Raw genomic sequence first — 20,889 nt, 5'->3', positions numbered from 1 at the left:
GTCCCCAGGCTTTGGGGGAAGGCTGCTGAGCTTGAGGAGAGGGGAACCATGGGATGGGGTGGATGGGGACGCTGGGAACAATGTCAGGGGGTCCCCACACCTCTAGACACATCTCTGGTTGTGCTTTCAGGTGACCTCAAAGCAGCAGCTCTGAATTCGCCTCTCATCTGACGACTGACCGCTGCTGCCGCCGCCAGCCTCTGTCCCCTTCCCGGGCCTGTCACACGGCTGCCTCTCAGCAGGTAAGGAGAGTGACTTACCCTGTGCAGGGGCAGGGGGACAGCAGGTGTCTTCGCCAGGAGCGTGTGTGGGGGCCAGGGTGAGACTCAGTTCTCAGGATCCTTGATGGTGGCCAGGTCCTCACAGCGTCATTTTCTTCTAGCAGTCATCACTGTCCTGTCCCCTTCTCCCACCCTCCATGGCAGACATGGAGCCCTTAGAAACCTTTTACCACCTCCTGTTATCCCCTATGTGAGTGGATGCGCCCCTGTTGGGGGAGCAGAGGAGGAGAACCGAGCCATCGCCGAGGGCTGCTGGGCCTTGGCTGGGGAACTGTGCTGTATGCTTCCCTGTGGGAAAAGAGACGCTATCGTGGTGAGCCTCCTTGTTGAGCAAGGATGAAAGGAGGTCGACCACTCACTCCCTCCCCATCCTCAGTTTAAGCTGCTGGGTCCCTTCAGGCTCAGGGATAGCTGTAGGCTGGCTGCAGTATTCTACTGACAGATACTTATCAACTGCTCATGGACAGAAGTCATAGTTAGGGAGATGGCTGCAGAGGCACAATGCCATCCGTCTTCCAGAAATTCTAAATACTGTGCCCCAAGTCAAGTCAGATCAGAAGCACTGGGGATGGAACCACCTTTCATTGGTCTCCCAGCCCCAACTTTGCATTTACTGAGTTGTGTGCTGCAAGATGCAGCCCATCAGAATATTACAGGGCATGATCGTACGCAGGGGTTCACACCTGTAATCCCAGCATTTTGGGCGGCCAAGACGGGTGGATCACCTGAGGTCAGGAGTTTGAGACCAGCCTGGCCAACATGGTGAAACCCGTCTCTACTAAAAATACAAAAATTAGCCAGGCATGGTGGTACGCACCTGTAATCCCAGCTACTCGGGAGGCTGAGGCAGGAGAATCGCTTGAACCCAGGAGGTGGAGGTTGTAGTGAGCCCAGATCGCACCACTGCACTCGCAGCCTGGGTAAAAGAGCAAGACTCCATCTCAAAAAAAAAGAATGTTACAGAGCAAACCGGGGTCTGCTTGCCCAGTGTGGTAAGACCACCGAGGTTTTGCAGTGGAAGAAAGGAGGGTGTTTAATTGCTGGGCACCAAGCAAGGAGGACTCGGCGGCTCATGCTCAAATCCTGACCAGTGGCTTGCAGGTAAGGGTTTTTTAAGTCGGGGGTACATTTCAGGAAAGCAGAAGTTACAAGTAAGATTGTAAAATCAACACATGGCGGTTACACACTGATTTTGGCTGAAAAGGGCGGGTATCTTGAAGCCAGGGCATAGAGGTCATGGATAGATTTAAAGATCTTCTGATTTGCAATTAGTTAAGGAAAAGAAGCTTTGTTTTAAATGTTGGAGTCAGCAAAAAACAATGTTAGCTCTGGTTTGTGGGCAGGACTCCCTCCAGGCCCCTCAGGAAGAAATTAATTAATTAATTAATTAATTAATTTAGAGATAGCGTCTCATTCTGTCACCCAGGCTGGAGTGCAGTGGCATGATCTCGGCTCACTGCAACCTGTGCCTCCCGGGTTCAAGCAATTCTCCTGCCTCAGCCTCCTGAGTAGCTGGGATTACAGGCGCACGCCATCCCACCCGGCTAATTTTTTTTGCATTTTTAGTAGAGATGGGGTTTCACCATGTTGGCCAGGCTGGCCTCGAACTCCTGATCTCAAGTGATCCACCCACCTCTGCCTCCCAAAGTGCTGGGATTACAAGCGTGAGTCACCGCACCTGGCCCACGAAGAAATTTAGAACCAAGAGCGGCGGTCAGAGTTGAGTCCTCAGTTCCCCCTCATCTGAGGTATCTGTGCCAGCAGATTCATTCAGTAGGGGGCCAGGTTTCTGAAAAACAACTCAGAGACATATGTTAAGATGTTATCTTTAGTTTCCATAGGGAAACCAAACATCTCGTAATTCTAGCTTTTTGGCTATTGTTTTAAGCTACTATTACCTTCTTGCTTATCAAGTCATTTATGTACTTCTCATGGCTAGCTTGGAATTTCCCTTGAAGGAACTCAAGATTTTCCTTTATTTCCCTGGTGGGGGTACCACAGACCCCTACAACAGGTTCCCTGCTGCATCTCAAGAAACCCCTGGTGCAACCTGTGTGCATAAGCACATTCCTGTGTACCTGGAAAGAAAGAGCTGTGTGAGCACGTGGCCCCAGGGGCCAACCCTAAGCAAGTGGTCCCTTTTCCCCCTTGCCTCATCTTCTAGAAAGCAAAAGCCCAGTCAGTGTGGCCGGTAGCCAGTGTGGCCAGCAGTCAGTGTCGCCGGTAGTCAGTGTCTCCGGTAGTCAGTGTGGCCAGTAGCTAGTGTGGCTGGTAGTCAGTGTCGCCGGTAGTCAGTGTCTCTGGTAGTCAGTGTCTCCAGTAGCCAGTGTCACCGGTAGCCAGCATCACCGGTAGACAGTGTGGCCGGTAGTCATTGTCTCCGGTAGTCAGTGTGGCCAGTAGCTAGTGTGGCCGGTAGTCAATGTCGCCAGTAGTCAGCGTCTCCGGTAGTCAGCGTCCCTGGTAGTCAGCGTCCCCAGCAGCCCGTGTCGCCGGCAGCCCGCGTCGCCGGTAGTCAGTGTCGCCAGTAGCCAGTGTGCCTGTGGAGATTTGTTGCAGCTCTTCTCTGTCCCTACTTCCATTTTTCTTCTTGGGTCCAGGTGAGATGTGCAAGCTCATGAATGTCTGTGCAGGGAGACGTACCTGAGTCCCCATGGAAGTACGGCGTCCAGACAGTCTCAGAAAGGCAGGGGTGTTATTCAGGTCAAGCCTCAAGGGCACCTGGCCAGGTAGGAGAAGCAGGGCCTCCGAAACCTTCTCACAGGGCTCTATCTTTAAAGCATGTGGTTGTCTTGAGCGCCATTGGCAAAAGCCATTTCCTTCTCCCCCACCAGGGATTTCCTCAGTTTTTTGCCCACCTCAGGGAAGGGGCTCCTTCCTGCCATCTCACTCCCAGATTAAGCAAGGTTAGGATCACCCAGGGGATGAGTCTGTTCCAGGACAGCAGGACAGACCAAGTGTGGGGAATGAAATCCTAAGCGCCACTAGGCCAAGGTGTAATGAGCCGGGAGCAGTGGCGGAGCAGTGCTTCCTTCCTCTCCTGCTGAGGAGCTCTGGGAAACTATGTTATCTAACCTCCTTGAATATGTTTCCTCATCTGAAAAATAAGAGGACTGGAAATGGACCTCCATGTTCCCCTGCAATACCAACAGTCGGTGATTCGGAGCCTTGCTACTCAAAGTGTGGTCCGTGGACCACAGCCTCACGAAGCTCGTTAGAAACGCAGGATCTCAGCCCCTACCCCAGAGCCCCTTGATCAAAATCTGCATTTGAAAATCCTCAGGCGATACATATGCACATTAAAATTCAAAAAGGACTGGTTGAGATAGCCCCTAAGGTACATGAGACACCCTGCGTGTCTCGTGCAAGGTAATTTGGTGGATACCAAAGAATCACGAAGTGGAAGCGGCTCACGGCCAGCAGGGGTGCTCCACCTTCGGTACAGGCCAGAATCAGCCTGGGAGATTGTAAAATACGGACATCCAGGCGTGCAGGGCCACAGTGCTGGGAGAAGCCAGAGCAGCCCCTTGGGAAGAGAAAACACAAACACCCACACACGAAATCACTTAAGGATCACTGAGGGCAACAAGAGTGACTGTCCTAGAAACAGTATCAGGGTGAGCTGAGGGCAGCAGAGCAGACTGTGGAGCAGGCCTATTTATTCAGTGCTCTCAAAAGAGGGCTTTTCATCCTTACATTAGAATCTCTTCCTTTAGTTACTGAGGGGCCTCTCATGGGAATCTGTTGTTACCTCTCCACCTTCTTCTTCTTTTTTTTTTTTGAGACAGAGTCTCACTCTGTCACCCAGGCTGGAGTGCAGTGCTGCAATCTCGGATCACTGCAACCTCTGCCTTCTAGGTTCAAGCAATTCTCCTGTCTCAACCTCCCAAGTAGCTGGGACTACAGGCACCCACCACCATGCCTGACTAATTTTTGTATTTTTAGTAGACAGGGGGTTTCACCATATTGGTCAGGCTGGTCTCAAACTCCTAACCTCAAGTGATCCACCCTGCCTCTGCCTCCCAAAGTGCTGGAATTACAGGCGTGAGCCACTGTGCCCGGCCTCTCCACCTTCTTAGGCAAGAATGCAGAAGATCGCAGGGAGGTAAGACTGTTGATGTTGTTGCTTGTTTTAAGATGGTCAGGTGCAAACTGCATAAATATATTTGCATATTCCGAGGAGGAAGAGCCCAGAGACGTGGACATTACAGGACGGAGGGGTGAGTGTAGGGCAGATCCCTCAGGGAGGGGTTGGTCTACCCCCCTGTGAAGTGTTAGCCTTGGCTGAGAAGATGCAAATGACAGATGACCCAACAAATATGGCCTGAACCATGAGGAGTACGTTTTCTCATTTCAAGGATCAGGAATAGACCTCCGAGGACCACCCAGCTCAAGGATCCAGGTCATTTTCTCCACTAGCCTCCTGACCCTGTCCTTGGTTGATTCCCCAGTGGTTATATGGCTCTGGCAGCTGCAAACACAACTCAGTCAAGGTGGTCAAACACAGAGCTTTCTCCCCTTGTCCCTCCATCAGGGAGGAGAACCCTCCCTATGAGTCCCTGCAGATTTCCCCTAGTGTCCCACTGAGGACAAGGTCACATTGTCAGGCTCACGACTATACCAAATGCCCTGCTTGGGGTCAGGTTCCAGCCCATGCTGAGGTTCGAGGAGAGTGGGCAGATGGGCAGACAGCTGAAAGAACACTCGTGGGGCCATAAGCAGGCGAAATGTAGTTTTATCCAGCAGGTGTCTCATCAGCAGCTGACTCACACTAGCTCTCTCACACTGTCCACCTTGACTCGGCTGTCTGTTCTGGCTCTGTGGCTCCTCTCAGCAGCCAGCTCCCACACACAGCTGCATGGCCGGCTCTCCCCTGCCTTCAGGGTCAGCAGCTTAACTCTTTCTCTCTCTGGGCACGAGCTGAGCTGTGCTATGCCCTGGCTCCCCCCGTCTGCTGCAAAATGGACAGCTTTGGCTCTCTTTCTCTGGGCACCAGCATGCCTGTACAATGTCAGCAGGGCAGTAATACCTTTTACAAACAATAGTGGCTTACAGCCAAATGATGGGCCTTCCCATGTAACGGCAATATGGCTGTGATAACAAGTGGAGTTATACGCCTGCGCTCTAAACTTGCTGAGTCACTCTGGATGTTTACCTCAGCCTATCCTTGACCAAAGCACAGCCATGTTCCTGACACACGTGCTCTGGCCCGACAGCAAGGGAGACGAGAAAGTGAGTCTGCCATTGTTAGCCCCTGGAGAGGAAAGACGGCCCTGCCGGCAGGGCAGCCACTGGGGGCAACTGTGGGTGGTGTCCTACAGCCCCTGCTGTGGAGGAAGAGCTGCTGCCCTGAGTGGAAACAAAGATGGATGTGGGTGTGGAGTGGAGTAGGTGGGGTGGGGAACATTAAGGAGGGTCCTGTCCTAATGGCCATTCTGTGTAGACAGAGGGGCTGAGGTCCTCTGCTGAGGAGCAAAGGTCAGAAGTGATGAGGAAGTTATGAAGACTGGAAGAGGAGGATGAAGAGAGGGGAGATGATTTGGAGCAAGGGGTCCTATTGCCAGGTAGCTCTGAGGGCCTCGCAAAGGCTGGAGTGTGGCTGTCTGAAGGGCAGACTTTAGTGGGGGTCTCTCCAGCAGTGCCGAGCAGCCCCTCAGTGAGTGTGGAGAGGGGAGGAGTTGGGTCCACACCGAAGCAGGTTTTAGGGACAGAGGGAAGGGCCAGATAAGCAGACAGCTCTTGGGAGACAGTGGTGGAGGCGTTGGATCATGCTATTGAGGCTAAATATGGAGCCAGGGGAGGAGGAAGCAGCAGAGAAGGGGCCAAGGGAGAGGCTGGAGTCCGAGAGCACAGCCCCCGCTGGGGGCCAGGTCCAGGGGCCCGGGCTGTGGGTGGCAGACACGGGTTGGAGGGTGGCCTCAGAGGGAGGGCCTGAGAGGGAGGCCATGGAGGGATGGAACCCCCAGAGGGTCCCCCACCCTCTTATTTCATCTCCTGGACACAACAAGGAAAGCATAGCGCGCTGGCGGGACCTTCCCACAGGAAGCCTCCAGCCAGAAGTCTCCTGGGCGGAGAGGGTAGGGCCTGTAGAAAACGAGCCCTTCTTGTTGAACAGCGGAAGAATGAGGAAGGGCTGGGGGATCAGGGCCATCTTGACAGTGCCTGGGAGGGAGAGAGGCGACGGCAGCTGCAGGGGCCTGACGGGGCTGAGGGTCGGCTCTGCTGCTTCGCTGGTAACATTAGCTGTACCCTCCCTGCCACATGCCCCACCTGTGCACCCGCGCACACGTCCTCAAGGACTCACACATTCACACTTATACCCACACACACTCCAGACACACACACACACTCACCCACACACTCTCACACTCACACTCCATACACTCACACACACATTCATCCCACATGCTCTCAGATATGCCTGTATTCACACACACCCTAACCCTTACACACACACACCCCGCCACCCCACACTCTCCCACACTCACCCTCACCCCACCCCAAACCCTGACACACACCCTCACACACACAGATACCCACCACTCTTACACACACCCCACAGTCACACCCACCCCACACCCTCCCACACTCACACCCCCACCACAAACCCTGACACACACCCACACACCCACACTCACAGCACACATCCAATGCACACATTCACACAACCCACCTCACACCCTCCCACACTCACCCCTACCTCACACCCTCCCACACTCACACCCCCACCCTACAACCTCCCACACTCATGCTCACCCCACCCACACCCTCTCACACTCACGCTCACCCCCACCCTACACCCTCCCACACTCACGCTCACCCCCACCCCACACCCTCCCACACTCACGCTCACCCCCACCCCACACCCTCCCACACGCTCACCCCCACCCCACACCCTCCCACACTCACGCTCACCCCCACCCCACACCCTCTCACACTCATGCTCACCCCCACCCTACACCCTCCCACACTCACGCTCACCCCCCACCCCACACCCTCCCACACTCACGCTTACCCCCACCCCACACCCTCCCACACGCTAACCCCCACCCCACACCCTCCCACACTCACGCTCACCCCCACCCCACACCCTCCCACACACTCACCCCTACCCCACACCCTCCCACACTCTCACACCACCCCACACCCTCCCACACTCACCCCCACCCCACACCCTCCCACACACTCACCCCCACCCCACACCCTCTCACACTCTCACCCCCCACCCCACACCCTCTCACACTCATGCTCACCCCCACCCTACACCCTCCCACACTCACGCTCACCCCCACCCCACACCCTCCCACACGCTCACCCCCACCCCACACCCTCCCACACTCACGCTCACCCCCACCCCACACCCTCCCACCTGCTCACCCCTACCCCACACCCTCCCACACTCACGCTCACCCCCACCCCACACCCTCCCACACTCACGCTCACCCCCACCCCACACCCTCCCACACGCTCACCCCTACCCCACACCCTCCCACACTCTCACACCACCCCACACCCTCCCACACTCTCACACCACCCCACACCCTCCCACACACTCACCCCCACCCCACACCCTCCCACACTCTCACCCCCACCCCCCACACCCTCTCACACTCTCACCCCCACCCCACACCCTCTCACACTCACGCTCACCCCCCCCCCCACACCCTCCCACACTCACGCTCACCCCCACCCCACACCCTCCCACATGCACGCTCACCCCCACCCCACACCCTCCCACACGCTCACCCCCACCCCCACACACCCTCCCACACTCACACGCTCACCCCCACCCCACAGCCTCCCACACACGCTCACCCACACCCCACACCCCTCCCACACTCACGCTCACCCCCACCCCACACCCTCCCACACTTATGCTCGCTCCATCCCACACCCTCCCACACTCATGCTCACCCCACCCCACACCCTGACACACACCCACACACACCCACACTCTCACACATACATGCACACTCACACACACCCACCCCACATTCACACACCCGACCCCATGCCTTCCCACACTCACGCTCACCCCCACCCCACACCGTCCTACGCTCACGCTCACCCCACCCCACACCCTCCCACACTCACACCCCCACCCCACACCCTGACACCCACACACATACCCCTCACATTCACACACCCCCACCCCCTCACCCACACACTTTCTCACACAGACTCACACTCACCCCCACCCTATACCCTCACGCTCACCCACCCTCACACACACACTCACCCCCACCTCTCTCCCTCATACATGCTCACACACACACTGTCTCACACACACACACCCCCACCCCTCACCCTCACACACACACTCACCCCAACTCACACCCTCACACGCGCTAACACACACTCTGTCATCACACGCACCCCACCCCACACCCTCACACAGTCACACTTACCCACACTCACCCACACCCTCACACATACTTTGTCCCACACTCACACCCCACACACTCTCACACACACTCACCCCCACCCCACACTCACACACTCCTACTCACCAACACACTCCCTCACACACGGTGCAGAGCCCTCCCCGAGACTGGGCCAGTGCACTCCAGCCTGGGTGACAGAGCGAGACTCTGTTTCAAAAAAAAAAAAAGAATTTGGCAATATATCACAAAAGTAAATATGCATTTACCTTTGACCCAGTAATTCCAGAAATGTACCTTGAAGACACACCCACAACAATATGAGAATATGTAAATGCCCATAAATATATGGATTGAAAAATACACAGGATATCCACACGATGGAGTACTGTACTGTACTATGTAGTTATAAGAAAGAATGAGTACTATGTAGTTATAAGAAAGATCTTTTTTGCATATCAATGAACTAATATGTGGTGCTTTCTAAAATGTGTTGTTAAATATAAAAACAAAGTTTAAAAGCACACACACACGTTATCTTTTTGTGTAAGAAAGGAGAAAGAATAAAATACACATGTAACTGCTTACTTTCTATGAAAATAAACACAGGACCAGCCTGGGAAACATAGTGAGGCCCAGTCTACAAAAAAAAAAAAAAAAAAAAATTGTTTTTAATTAGCCAGGCATGGCGGCACACACCTGTAGTCTCAGCTACTCAGGAGGCTGAGGCAGGAGTTTGAGGCTGCAGTGAGCTGTGATTGCGCCACTGCATTACAGCTTGGGTGACAGAGTGAGACCCCATCAGAAAGAAAGAAAGAAAAAAAGAAAAAAAGAAAGAAAGAGAGAGAGAGAAAGACAGAAAGAAAGAGAGAGAGAGAGAAGAAAGAGAGACGGAAGGAAGGAAGGAAGGAAGGAAGGAAGGAAGGAAGGAAGGAAGGAAGGAAGGAAGGAAGGAAGGAAGGAAAAAAGAAGCATAGGAAAGAATAGACCGGAGTCCAATATGATTGGTTGCCCATAAGAGGTAGGTGGGAGGGGAGAAAAGGATTGGAATGGGCAGTGAAAGTGATGCCTGTGAGAATATCAATTAGCATCATTTTAACTTTGAAAGTATGATTGATGGTTTACATACTGAAGTAAATTAATACAATAAAGTCCAACAATTGTGAGGTGGGAAAAAAAACCTAAAACCGAAATAAAATATAAACAGAAACAAAAGATGATGGCCAGGGCCTCCTCCCACCTCATCTGTACCTTTGGGAACCAGTGTCACTTGTGTTTCTGCTCACAGTGACCTGTCCCCCAGCTCTCAGGCTTTAGTTGTTAGGCTTCCTTTGAAGCAGATTCTTATTAGACGGGGCAACTGTGATGTGTGTAGCACATGCTTTCTGTGAAACAGGTAGCACTACGGTGGTCTTAGTCACGGGCATCCATGTGTGTTGGGTTAGGGAGAATTTCTTCCGCCTCCCTCTAGAAAACAAATACATGCTTGGGATAGGGGTGACAGAGAGAAAGAGTGTGTGTGTGTGTGTGTGTGCGTGTGTGTGTGTGTTTATTGTTGCAAACAAACTCCCAACACAAAGTCTGTAAACTTTTTGGAAGGACAACAAATTAAAATTAATAAAGCAATTTTATTCATTAGAAATGTGTGTTTTGAGTCATAGATTGTTAGAAGAGGCCATTTGAGACACTCAGCTAGGCTTCGAAGCTTTAAGTCCGGGTTCTGGATCCACAAATGTTGGCTGTAGGACCTTTGGCTATTGGTTTAATTTCTCTGATTTTTGCACTTTGTTCCTTTGCAAAACAGAAATTAATATCGTCCTACCAACTCTATGGGCCGCTAGAGGAATGAATGACCAAATGTGTGTGAAAGTGATTGATGATTCACAAAGCACTACACAAATGTCAAGCATTACTTATGGTCATGGGGGTGATGGTGGTGGCAGCGGTGGGGGTGATGGAGAAGTTGTTCTGGAACCTTCTGTTCTTACTCTCCCCGGGACTGAGAAAGTTTTTCCAAACAAAAGCATCATGTCTTGCTCCTCTTACTCGAATGAGGCATTCCTTTCTCTTGTCCCAGGAGGGTTTTCTACCGAATGCTGCCCGTGCTCCCAGATGCCCCCCGGCTTGGACAGAGAAGCTGTAGGTGGTGGGAGGTGGGTCCCCTACCCTTGGAAAAGCAGCTCTTCTAACCCTTCTATTTGGTTACTTCTAGGGGCAGTAGAATAAAAGAGGGCATGTCTAATAACAGCACCACTAGCATCTCCCAAGCCAGGAAAGCTGTGGAACAGCTAAAGATGGAAGCCTGTATGGACAGGGTCAAGGTAAGCATGCGTGCGTCAGCCCCACCCTCTGCCCGAAGCTCAGCTCAAAACATTCTTCCTGCTTCCACAGCAGCCCTGTGAGAGTTAACACGTCACCCAGCACAGCATCCAGCCAACCTTGGCAGCTGTAACATTTACAAATGAGTGTTTGCTTCAGAGTTCTAAGTGTGCCCAAGGATTCAAAGGATGCAAAACACACAGTGCGCATGAATTCCACAAGGAGTCACCAAAAATAGACTCATAATTCATCTCGGCTCTATTTAGCTCTGTTGTCGTGCCAATAAGCAAGAAAGAGAGTTTAGCCATGAGATCAATCGCTTTTCTGCTGTGATACAGTGCCTCTGAGGTTCAACAACATCGGATATTTTGACAGGATTATTGTTGAGGGTGGAGCTCTGAACCTTGCCTGGGTTTGTCAAATACTCCTTTGGGGAAAGTGAAGAAAGGCTCCAGACACCTCCTGTTGTATTCATTTCACTGATGAGTGCAGGTCTCTTCACGCTCGGAGGATTGAAGCAAGATGAGGCCACGTCTTCTCCAGATGCCACTCAGAGGTGAGCAGGAGGCCAGGCAAAGCATGTGGCTCTGAATGAGTGCGTGAGCATGGCGCTCATTCACTGTAATAGAGTTGAAAGGAACCCCAACTCTGGTGTCAGGAGCCTGATGCCAGGAGGCTCCCTGTGTCTGTGGTCTTGGGGAACACAAATCAGGGGTCTCACTTGGGCATCTGGGATTCAAAAAACACAGAATATTTGGCAATGGGCGACTCCTGAAGCCTTCTATCGGCCCAGCCTCCCTGACCCCGCCCTCAGGAGTCGCCCGTTGCCATGGATTCTGTGTTTTTTGAATCCCAGATGCCCAACTGAGACCCCTGATTTGTGTTCCCCAAGGCCACAGACACACGAGCCTCTGTATGGACAGTTATTTTTTCCCCTGGAGCTCTGGGGGTACAACCTCTCTAAGGAGGCAGAAAATATGCACAGAAAGTGACATGAGGGTATATGAAGCAAGGAAGGAATCCAGCGTGATGTAAGTCGGTATCACTGGACCCATGTTACTAGAGCATCTACATCTCATACATACCGATACCAACTGCAAATTAGATGTCAGTCCTTGGTCTCCAGGCTAGAGGAGGGAGCAAGGTTAGCACCCAGAAACAATTCTAAGACAGAGCAGGTCCCAATAGTGTAGAAAGAGGTTTCAAATGAATGTTGCAGGCATCCCGTGCTCCAGCAGTGCAGACAGGAAAAGGATGAGGACTGTGGTGAAAGCCATTGCTGGGCACCTAATCTATACTTGCAGGGTCCTGGGAGAGACATGTGAAGGCGACAGTCTCCTCCGTGTGGATCAGGGAAGACTTCTCGGAGTTGTGAGCTGTGGCTGGCTCTGAGCTGATAGTGGAGGAGGAAAGGCCAGTGTGAGCTAATCACGGTTCGTGTGGAGCAGCTGGGCAGCTGGAAGAGCTGCAGGTTGTGCTGGGAAGAGAGCTATGGGAGGAGGGTGCCATGCACACAGGTGCAGAAGCCGGAGCCATGAGGTGACAGGTGTTTGAGGTGCACCAACCTGTCAGCAATAGACGGAGTTGTCAGAGGCGAGGAGGTAGTTGAAGCTCTGAGTAATCAGGAGAGGCAAGGAGGGGCAGAAATCGGGTACAGTGTGGAGCAGACAGCAAAGATGGGATCAGGGAGGCAAACACACCAAGAAAAGCAACAGAACATGGAGAGTAAACGTGGGAGGCACTAGGGAGAGAGAAGTTAGAATCCAACTGTCAAGCCCCACGGCCAGAGGCCTGAAAAGACCGTGGGTCCCAGTTTGGGCTATAAGGCAATTCTGTTTTGCCCGGGCGTTCTCTTCCGGCAAGGAAGATAAATTCTGCAATAGCATCTTCACCTGCCACAAACACCACCCCAGGAGCCCCTGTGGGGACCGGGTGTCCTCACGAATGAACGCTTCTTCAAGAGTCACTTAGGCACACACGCTGTCACTGAAAGACGGAGGAAAGTTAAAGACAAATGAGTTACTACTGTATGAGTTCATTCTCACATTGCCGTGAAGACATACCTGAGACTGGGGGATTTATGAAGAAGTGTGACTGGCCCGTGGTTCCACAGGTGGTCCAGCAGGCACGATGCCGGCATCTGCTTGGCTTCTTGGGGCGGAGGGCGGGGAGGCCTCAGGAAACTTACAATCATAGCAGAAGGTGAAGGGTGAGCAGGCACATCTTACATAGCAGGAGAAAGAGAGAGAAGCGGGGGGCGCTACACACTTTTCTTTCTTTCTTTCTTTCTTTCTTTCTTTCTTTCTTTTTTTTTTCTGAGACGGAGTCTCGCTCTGTCGCCCAGGCTGGAGTGCAGTGGCGCGATCTCAGCTCACTGCAACCTCCACCTCCCGGGTTCATGCCATTCTCCTGCCTCAGCCTCCCCAGTAGCTGGGCCTACAGGCACCTGCCACCACGCCCGGCCAATTTTTTGTATTTTTGGTAGAGACGGGGTTTCACCATGTTAGCCAGGATGGTCTTGATCTCCTGTCCTCGTGATCCGCCCGCCTCGGCCTCCCAAAGTGCTACACACTTTTAAACAACCAGATCTCTTGAGAACTCACTCACTATTATGACAACAGTACCAAGGGGGATGGTTTTAAACCCTTCATGAGGAACCACCCCCGTGTCCAATCACTTCCCACCACGCCCTACCTTCAACACTGGGGATTACAATTCGACTTAAGATTTGGGCAGGGACACGATCCAAACCGTATCAGTTACTCAGGTGGTATTCAATCAAAGGGATAGGCAGCCCAGACACGGTGGCTCACGCCTGTAATCCCAGCACTTTGGAAGGTCGAGGCAGGCGAATCACCTGAGGTCAGAAATTCGAGACTAGCCTAGCCAACATGGTGAAACCACATCTCTACTAAAAAATACAAAAATTAGCCAGGTGTGGTGGCACGTACCTATAATCCCAGCTACTCAGGAGGCTGAGGCAGAAGAATCACTTAAACCCAGGAGGTGGAGGTTGAAGTGAGCCAAGATTGTGCCACTGCACTTCAGCCTGGGCAACAGAGCAAGACCCCATCTCAAAAAAAAAAAAAAAAAAAAAAAAAAAAAACGGGATAGGTCACCGTATTGCTGTGCTGACTGTAATGGAAGCATGGATGCAAGATTCCTCAGAGGGCCTGCCAGAGGCTAATTCAGATCCTGTGGTAATTCCAGGGAGTAGGCCAATGACAGCTGTGTCAGATTCGGTTCAGAAGCAGAGTTGGTGGAAACAGAATGTTGTCATTGAAGAGAGAATGCCATGGCCACCTGAGGAGAGAGCTGAACCTAGGAACTGCATCTGTGCCAGAGATGCATGAGCACATATGGGTGGTTTTTGTTGTTGTTGTTGTTTTTCTTGCTTGGACAACCTTGAACAATAATATATAACATACAATTTATCATTTTAACCATTTTTAAATGTACAATTCAATTCAGCAGTATTAGGTGCATTCACAATATTGTGCAACCATCACCACCATCCATCTCCAGCACCTTCTCATGTTCCCACACAGAAACTCTGTACCCATTCAGTGCCAACTCCCCATTTGCCCTGCCCATCCCTGGTGACCACCATTCTACTTTTTTCCTCTATGAATTTGACTGCGCTAGGTATCTCATATAAGTGGGATCATTTGTCCTTTTGTTCCTGTCTTATTTCACTCAACTTATTGTCCTCAAGATCCATCTATGTTGTAGCCTGTATCAGAACATCATTCCTTTTCAGGGCTGAGTTGTATTCCACTGCATGGATAGACCACATTTTGTTTATCCATTCATCCATTGATGGACACTTGGGTTATCTCCACCTTTGGACTATTGTAAATAATGCTGTTATGAACATGGGTATGCAAGTATCTGTTGGAGTCTTTGTTTATTGTTGTTGTTGTTGTTGTTGTTGTTTGAGATGGAGTCTCACTCTTTCACCCAGGCTGGAGTGCAGTGGCGTGATCTCGGTTCACTGCAAGCTCCGCCTCCCAGGTTCACACCATTCTCCTGCCTCAGCCTTCCCAGTAGCTGGGACTACAGGCACCCGCCACCACACCTGACTAATTTTGTTTTTGTATTTTTAGTAGAGACGAAGTTTCCCCGTGTTAGCCAGGATGGTGGTCTCGATCTCCTCACCTTGTGATCCACCCACCTCGGCCTCCCAAAATGCTGGGATTACAGGCGTGAGCCACCACTCCCGGCCTGGAGTCTTTACTTTGGTTCTTGTGGGTACCCATAAGTGGAATTGCTGGATCATATGGTAACTCTATGTTCAACCTTTTTACTTTTTTTTTTTTTTTTTTTTTTTTGAGAGACAGAGTCTCACTCCGTCGCCTAGGCTGGAGTGCAGCGGCATGATTTCAGCTCACTGCAACCTTTGCCTCCTGAGTTCAAGCGGTTCTCCTCCCTCAGCCTCCCGAGTAGCTGGGATTACAGGCGTGCACCACTACACCCAGCTAATTTTTGTTTTTAGTAGAGACAGGGTTTTACCAAATGTTGGCCAGGCTGGTCTCGAACTCCTGACCTCAGGTGATCCGCCTGCCTTGGCCTTCCAAAGTGCTGGGATTACAGGCGTGAGCAACTGCGCCCGGCCTTATGTTCAACCTTTGGAGGAACTGTCACACTGTTTGCACAGAGGCTTCATCACTTCACATCATTACCAGCAATGCATAGGAATTCCAGCTTCTCCACGTCCTGACCAGTACTTGTTTTTTGTTTTTTTTTTAAATTAATGTATTTACTTTAATTGACAAGTAAAAATTAAAGTCACTCACTATCACAACGACAGTACCAAGGGGGATGGTGGATATTTATGGTGTACAACATGAAGTTTTTGACATAGGCATACATTGTGGAATGGCTAAGTCAAGCCATTTAACATATGTATTCTCTCACATACTTAGTTTTTTGTGGTGAGGACCCTTCAAACCTATTCTCTTAGCAATTTTCAAGTGTACAATACCTTGTTATTAATTGTAGTCACCACGATGTGCAATAAATCTCTTTAATTTATTTCTTCTGGCTGAATTTTCCTTTTTTTTTTTTTTTTTTTTTTTTTGTGATGGAGTCTTGCTCTGTCACCCAGGCTGGAGTGCAATGGCGCAATCTCGGCTCACTGCAAGCCCTGCATCCCGGGTTCAAGCAATTCTCCTGCCTCAGCCTCCTGAGTAGCTGGGATTACAAGTGTGCACCACCACATCCAGCTAATTGTTGTATTATTAGTAGAGACGGGGTTTCGCCATGTTGGCCAGGCTGGTCTCAAACTCCTCCTCTCGGGTGATCCTCCCGCCTCAGCCTCCCAAAGTGCTGGGATTACAGGCCTAAGCCACAGCAGCCAGCCCTGAAACTTTGTGTCCTTTGACCAACGTCTCTCTAATCTCACTGCTCCACAGCCTCAGGTAGCCACCATTGTACTCTCTATTTCTATAAGGTTGACTCTTTTACACTCCACATATAAGTGAAATCATGCAGGATTTGTCCTGTGCATGGCTTATTTCATTTAATATAATATCCTTCAGGGTTACCCATATTTTCTCAAATAACAAGATTTCCTCCTTTTTTGGGGCTCAGTAGTATTCCATTGTGTAAATATACCACATTTTCTTTATCCATTCACTCGTTGTTAGACAGGCTGATTCCATAACTTGGTTGTTTTGACTAATGCTGCAATGAACACAGAAGCACAGATCTTTCTTTGACATACTGATTTCATATCCTCGGGTTATATACCTACTAGTGGGATTGCTGGATCGTATGGTAGTTCTATTTTTAATTTTTGAAAAACATCCACACTGTTTTCCAAAATGGCTGTACTAATTTAATTCCCACCAATGGCATACCAGCGTTCCCTTTTCTCCAAACTCAGCAACACTTGTTATCTTGTGTATTTTTGATAATGGCCATCCTAACAGGTTTGACATGATATCTTGCTGTAGCTTTAATTTGTATTTCCCTGATGATCTAGTGATGTCTGTTTTTTTATTAATAGTCACCCTAATGAGTGTGAAGCTCACACATGGTTTTCAGCCCTAGACATCCCTGGTTTCCGGGCACAGTGTGACTTTGCAGAAAAATCTATGTGATGCAACGCTTGACAAAAAAAAAAAAAAAAAAAAAAAAAGGTGCATCTTGGTATCAGCCAGACTATAAGAATATGGAAAGAAAGGGGAGCTGTCAAGGGCCTTGAGGAGGGAAGAAAGAGGAAGTCACCAGGGAAAGGCAGTGGCCTTTCTGGGATGGGTGCAAGGTTAACTGCCAGAGAGGAGGAAGGAAAGAGGGAGCCTGGACAGGAAATGACAGAAGGCAACCCTGGGGAAGGAGGAGAGGAGCAGTTTTTAGAATCCACTGAATTTGCACACACATGTCAGAAATACCAGGGACAGATGACAACACTGAGATGGGGTTTCACTATGTTGGTCAGGCTGGTCTCAAACTCCTGACCTCATGATCCACCCGCCCTGGCATCCCAAAGTGCTGGATTACAGGCGTGAGCCACCACACCCAGCTGGTGTTTGAGACCAGCCTGACCAACATAGGGAAACCCCATCTCTACTGAAAATACAAAACTTAACCGGGCGTGCTGGCACGCGCCTGTAGCCCCAGCTACTCGGGAGGCTGAGGCAGGAGAATTGCTCGAATCCGGGAGGCGGACGTTGCAGTGAGCCGAGATTGCACCACTGCACTCCAGCCTGGGCAAGACAGCAAGACTGCATCTAAAAAAAAAAAAAAGAAAGAAAACACTGAGATGGATTTTCCAGGGAAGAAGAGAAGGCTAGGCCCATACTGACCGCACGGTGAGAATGCGGAGTGGGTGAATGTGCACACGATGGGGGGGCAGGCTGCATGGGAACCAGCTGGAGGGTCCATGGGAGGAATCATGGCAACGCCTAGGCCCACAGAGCTGGCTCCCAGGTGAGAGCACGGCAGATGGGAACCCAGAGAGGACATCCCAGGCAAGGGCAGGTACCAGCAGGAAACCAAAAGTGAGCCCCCGGGATGGCACAGTGTGTAGCCAACCGTAGGGCCCATCGCCAGGCTCTGTAGCTTACTGTGCTCAGAAGAGTTTCTAAGGAGGAAGGAAGGAAAAGAAGGCATTTGCCGCCTAGGAAAATAAAGGGGAGATCTGTCATTGGGAAGAGAAAGGAAAATATAACTGCATTAAGCAGTTCTGGGGTTGCAAAAGAAAGAAAGAGTAATAGTGCCAATTCAGAGAGGTCTGCACGATTCGTGGAGGAAAAACGTAGCTGAAATATTCATTATCGTCTTGAAGTTCTCTTTGTCCCCATTTGCACAAAAGCTCAAGTGCAAATATAGACTTTTTTTTTAGTAGGGGATATAGATTGAGGCTTTACACCACAAAGCCCATAGCAAGACCTTAAACCCACACACAGTGTGGTTCAGAGACCTCCTCCCTGCCTCCATTCATTTAATGTTTATCGAGAACCCCCTGCTGCTTGGCCCTTCTCCCAAATTACCACCCCCAATCCGTGGGACTCTTCTCCATCTTGCCTAGAAGCACATCAAAGCATTTCTCAACAAACATGTGTGTTCTTTGCAAACTCTTAGCAGCAGCTAAAAACAAGTAATGTTCTCCAGGTTGTCACCAGCATGAGGAGGATTCACCATGGAACCTGTATTGCCTCACAAAAAGCACAAAGCTTGGAAAATAATACCCAGGTTTCTAAAAAAGAAAGAGCACATGAAAGATGAATTTTGGAAACTATATGGGTTCCCAGGGAAAGAATACCATCAGAGCCTTATTCTTTTTCTCACCCATCAGAAGTTCAAACAATCTAAAACTCTATTAGAAAAGTACGTATATGGTCGGGCACAGTGGCTCACGCCTGTAATCCCAGCACTTTGGGAGGCCGAGGCGGGCAGATCATGAGGTCAGGAGATCGAGACCAGCCTGGCCAACATGGTGAAACCTCTCTCTACTAAAATACAAAAAAACATTAGCCAGGCTTGGTGGCACACGTCTGTAGTCCCAGCTACTTGGGAGGCTGAGGCAGGGGAATCGCTTGAACCCGGGAGGCACAGGTTTCAGTGAGCCCAGATCATGCCACTGCACCCCAGCCTGGCAACAGAGTGAGACTCCGTCTCAAAAAAAAAAAAAAGTACATATATGACAGTGATCACTAAATAGGGAAAATCTGACGAGTGATTGTGGCAGGTCAGAGCTGAGCAGAGTGTAAGAGGCCTCGCTGGAGAAAACAGTTCCTGAAGCCAGCCTGCACAGCCACAATGCAGAGTTCAGCCACTGAGAAGTCGTTCTCCCAAGGGTGAAGCGCAGCGCTCCCAGGCAGAGCCGGGACACAGGCTCCCAGGCGGGCTTCCACGCTGCCTTCCACGTGCCATCCCTCAGGGTGCCCTGATTCTCCTGCCCCAGAGGAAAGGGAAGTTGCTGACATTGGGTCAATCCTACGTCTGTGACTCAAGCGGCTCTGGGGTGGACAGACACCCTCGAGCAAGCCCAACTCTCAGCCAGGGACTGGGAGGAACTGATGGAATGGCCAAGGAAAACTGGCCAAGGAACATTCTACCCAGTCTCGTTTGCCCTGGCAGATAATTTCAACATCCATGGGGTGGGTGTGCTCACAATTCCTACAAGGGCTGCCCTTAAGCTGAGATTAACTTTGCAAGCGCAAGCTTTATTTGCTGAGTGTTGACAGATCAGTATATTGTTGGGCCTGTGTTCTATAGACTAGTGAAAACATGAGTGCAAGAAGAGAGGAATTTCAGGCGATGGATGCACTCAAAGTTGAAGCCCAAGAAATGCAGGAGAACTGGCTACAGATGGCCCTTGACTTACAATGGGGCTACCTCTCAATAAACCTATTATAAATTGAAAGTTCAACTTATGATATTTTCAACTTAGCGATGGGTTTATGTGGATGTGATCTCCCCTGGTAAGTGGAGGAGCGTACTGAATGCATATTGCTTTCTGCCACTGTCAATTTGAAAAAATCATTCAGCCAGACCATCGGACGTCAGGGACCCTCTGCATTTAGAGTGAAATAGTGCAGAAAGATACTGACATCAAAGAAAAGAGATTGTGGCGGGGCGCAGTGGCTCAAGCCTGTAATTCCACCACTTTGGGAGTCTGAGACCAGCTTGGTCAACGTGGTGAAATCCCATCTCTACTAAAAATACAAAAATTAGCCAAGTATGGTGGTGGGCACCTGTAATCCCAGCTACTCGGGAAGCTGAGGCAGGAGAATCACTGGAACCCAGGAGGTGGAGGTTGCAGTAAGCTGAGATCGCACCACTGCACTCCAGCCTGGGCAACAGCGTGAGACTCCATCTCAAAAAAGAAAAGAAAGAAAGGATTGTGTCGTGACAGATACTGGCAGTTATTAACAATCTTCCTTCATAAAAACTAAGAGAAATTTGGAGAAAACAGAAGAAGAGAAAGAGCTATTTTTAAAAAGGGTATCATCTGATGCTTAAAAGAAAGGAGAACAAATAATCAAAAAAATCGTCAGGAAATGCAAGGACACAAAAGTTGAATTTACAAGTCTTCAAGATATTTCTTGTATATACTCTCCTTATTCTGTTGATAATTTCTTTCAAACCATAAATTAACGAGAGTGAGCTGAGCACATCTCTAAGCATGCAGCTTACTTAAAGCGCTTCCAACAAAGAAGCAGGACATCTGGTGGGTTGAAGTGAGAATGTAAAAAAGTCATATCCTTTTCAGGGGCCTTTAATGCTTGTTTTGAAAATACTACTACTTCTCTGTTCATTACAATGGCACTTGTTTTTGTTGTTGTTGTTGTTCTTGCTGTTTTTTGAGATGGAGTCTCTCTCTCTCTCTGTTGCCCAGGCCAGAGTGCAGTGGTGCGATCTCCCACGCCCACAGGTTGAGACTCCGTCTCAAAAAAAAA

At 50.4% G+C, this 20,889-nt stretch overlaps 1 protein-coding gene across 1 annotated transcript in view; it reads left to right on the top strand.

Moving 5' to 3' along the window:
* The window catches only part of GNG4 (G protein subunit gamma 4), a 94,622-nt gene that overhangs the window by 51,029 nt on the left and 22,704 nt on the right, over positions 1-20,889 (top strand). The window contains exons 2-3 of the mRNA XM_050770434.1: positions 131-242; positions 10,875-10,983. Coding sequence (XP_050626391.1) covers positions 10,897-10,983 — 87 coding nt within the window. The 5' untranslated portion in view covers positions 131-242; positions 10,875-10,896. The remainder of the gene's footprint in view (positions 1-130; positions 243-10,874; positions 10,984-20,889) is intronic.

The sequence above is a fragment of the Macaca thibetana genome, chromosome 1 (genome assembly GCF_024542745.1).
Source record: "Macaca thibetana thibetana isolate TM-01 chromosome 1, ASM2454274v1, whole genome shotgun sequence".
Classification (NCBI taxonomy): domain Eukaryota; kingdom Metazoa; phylum Chordata; class Mammalia; order Primates; family Cercopithecidae; genus Macaca; species Macaca thibetana.
Note: the sequence above shows the minus strand (reverse complement) of the source record. Positions and strands in the feature narration are given on the sequence as shown.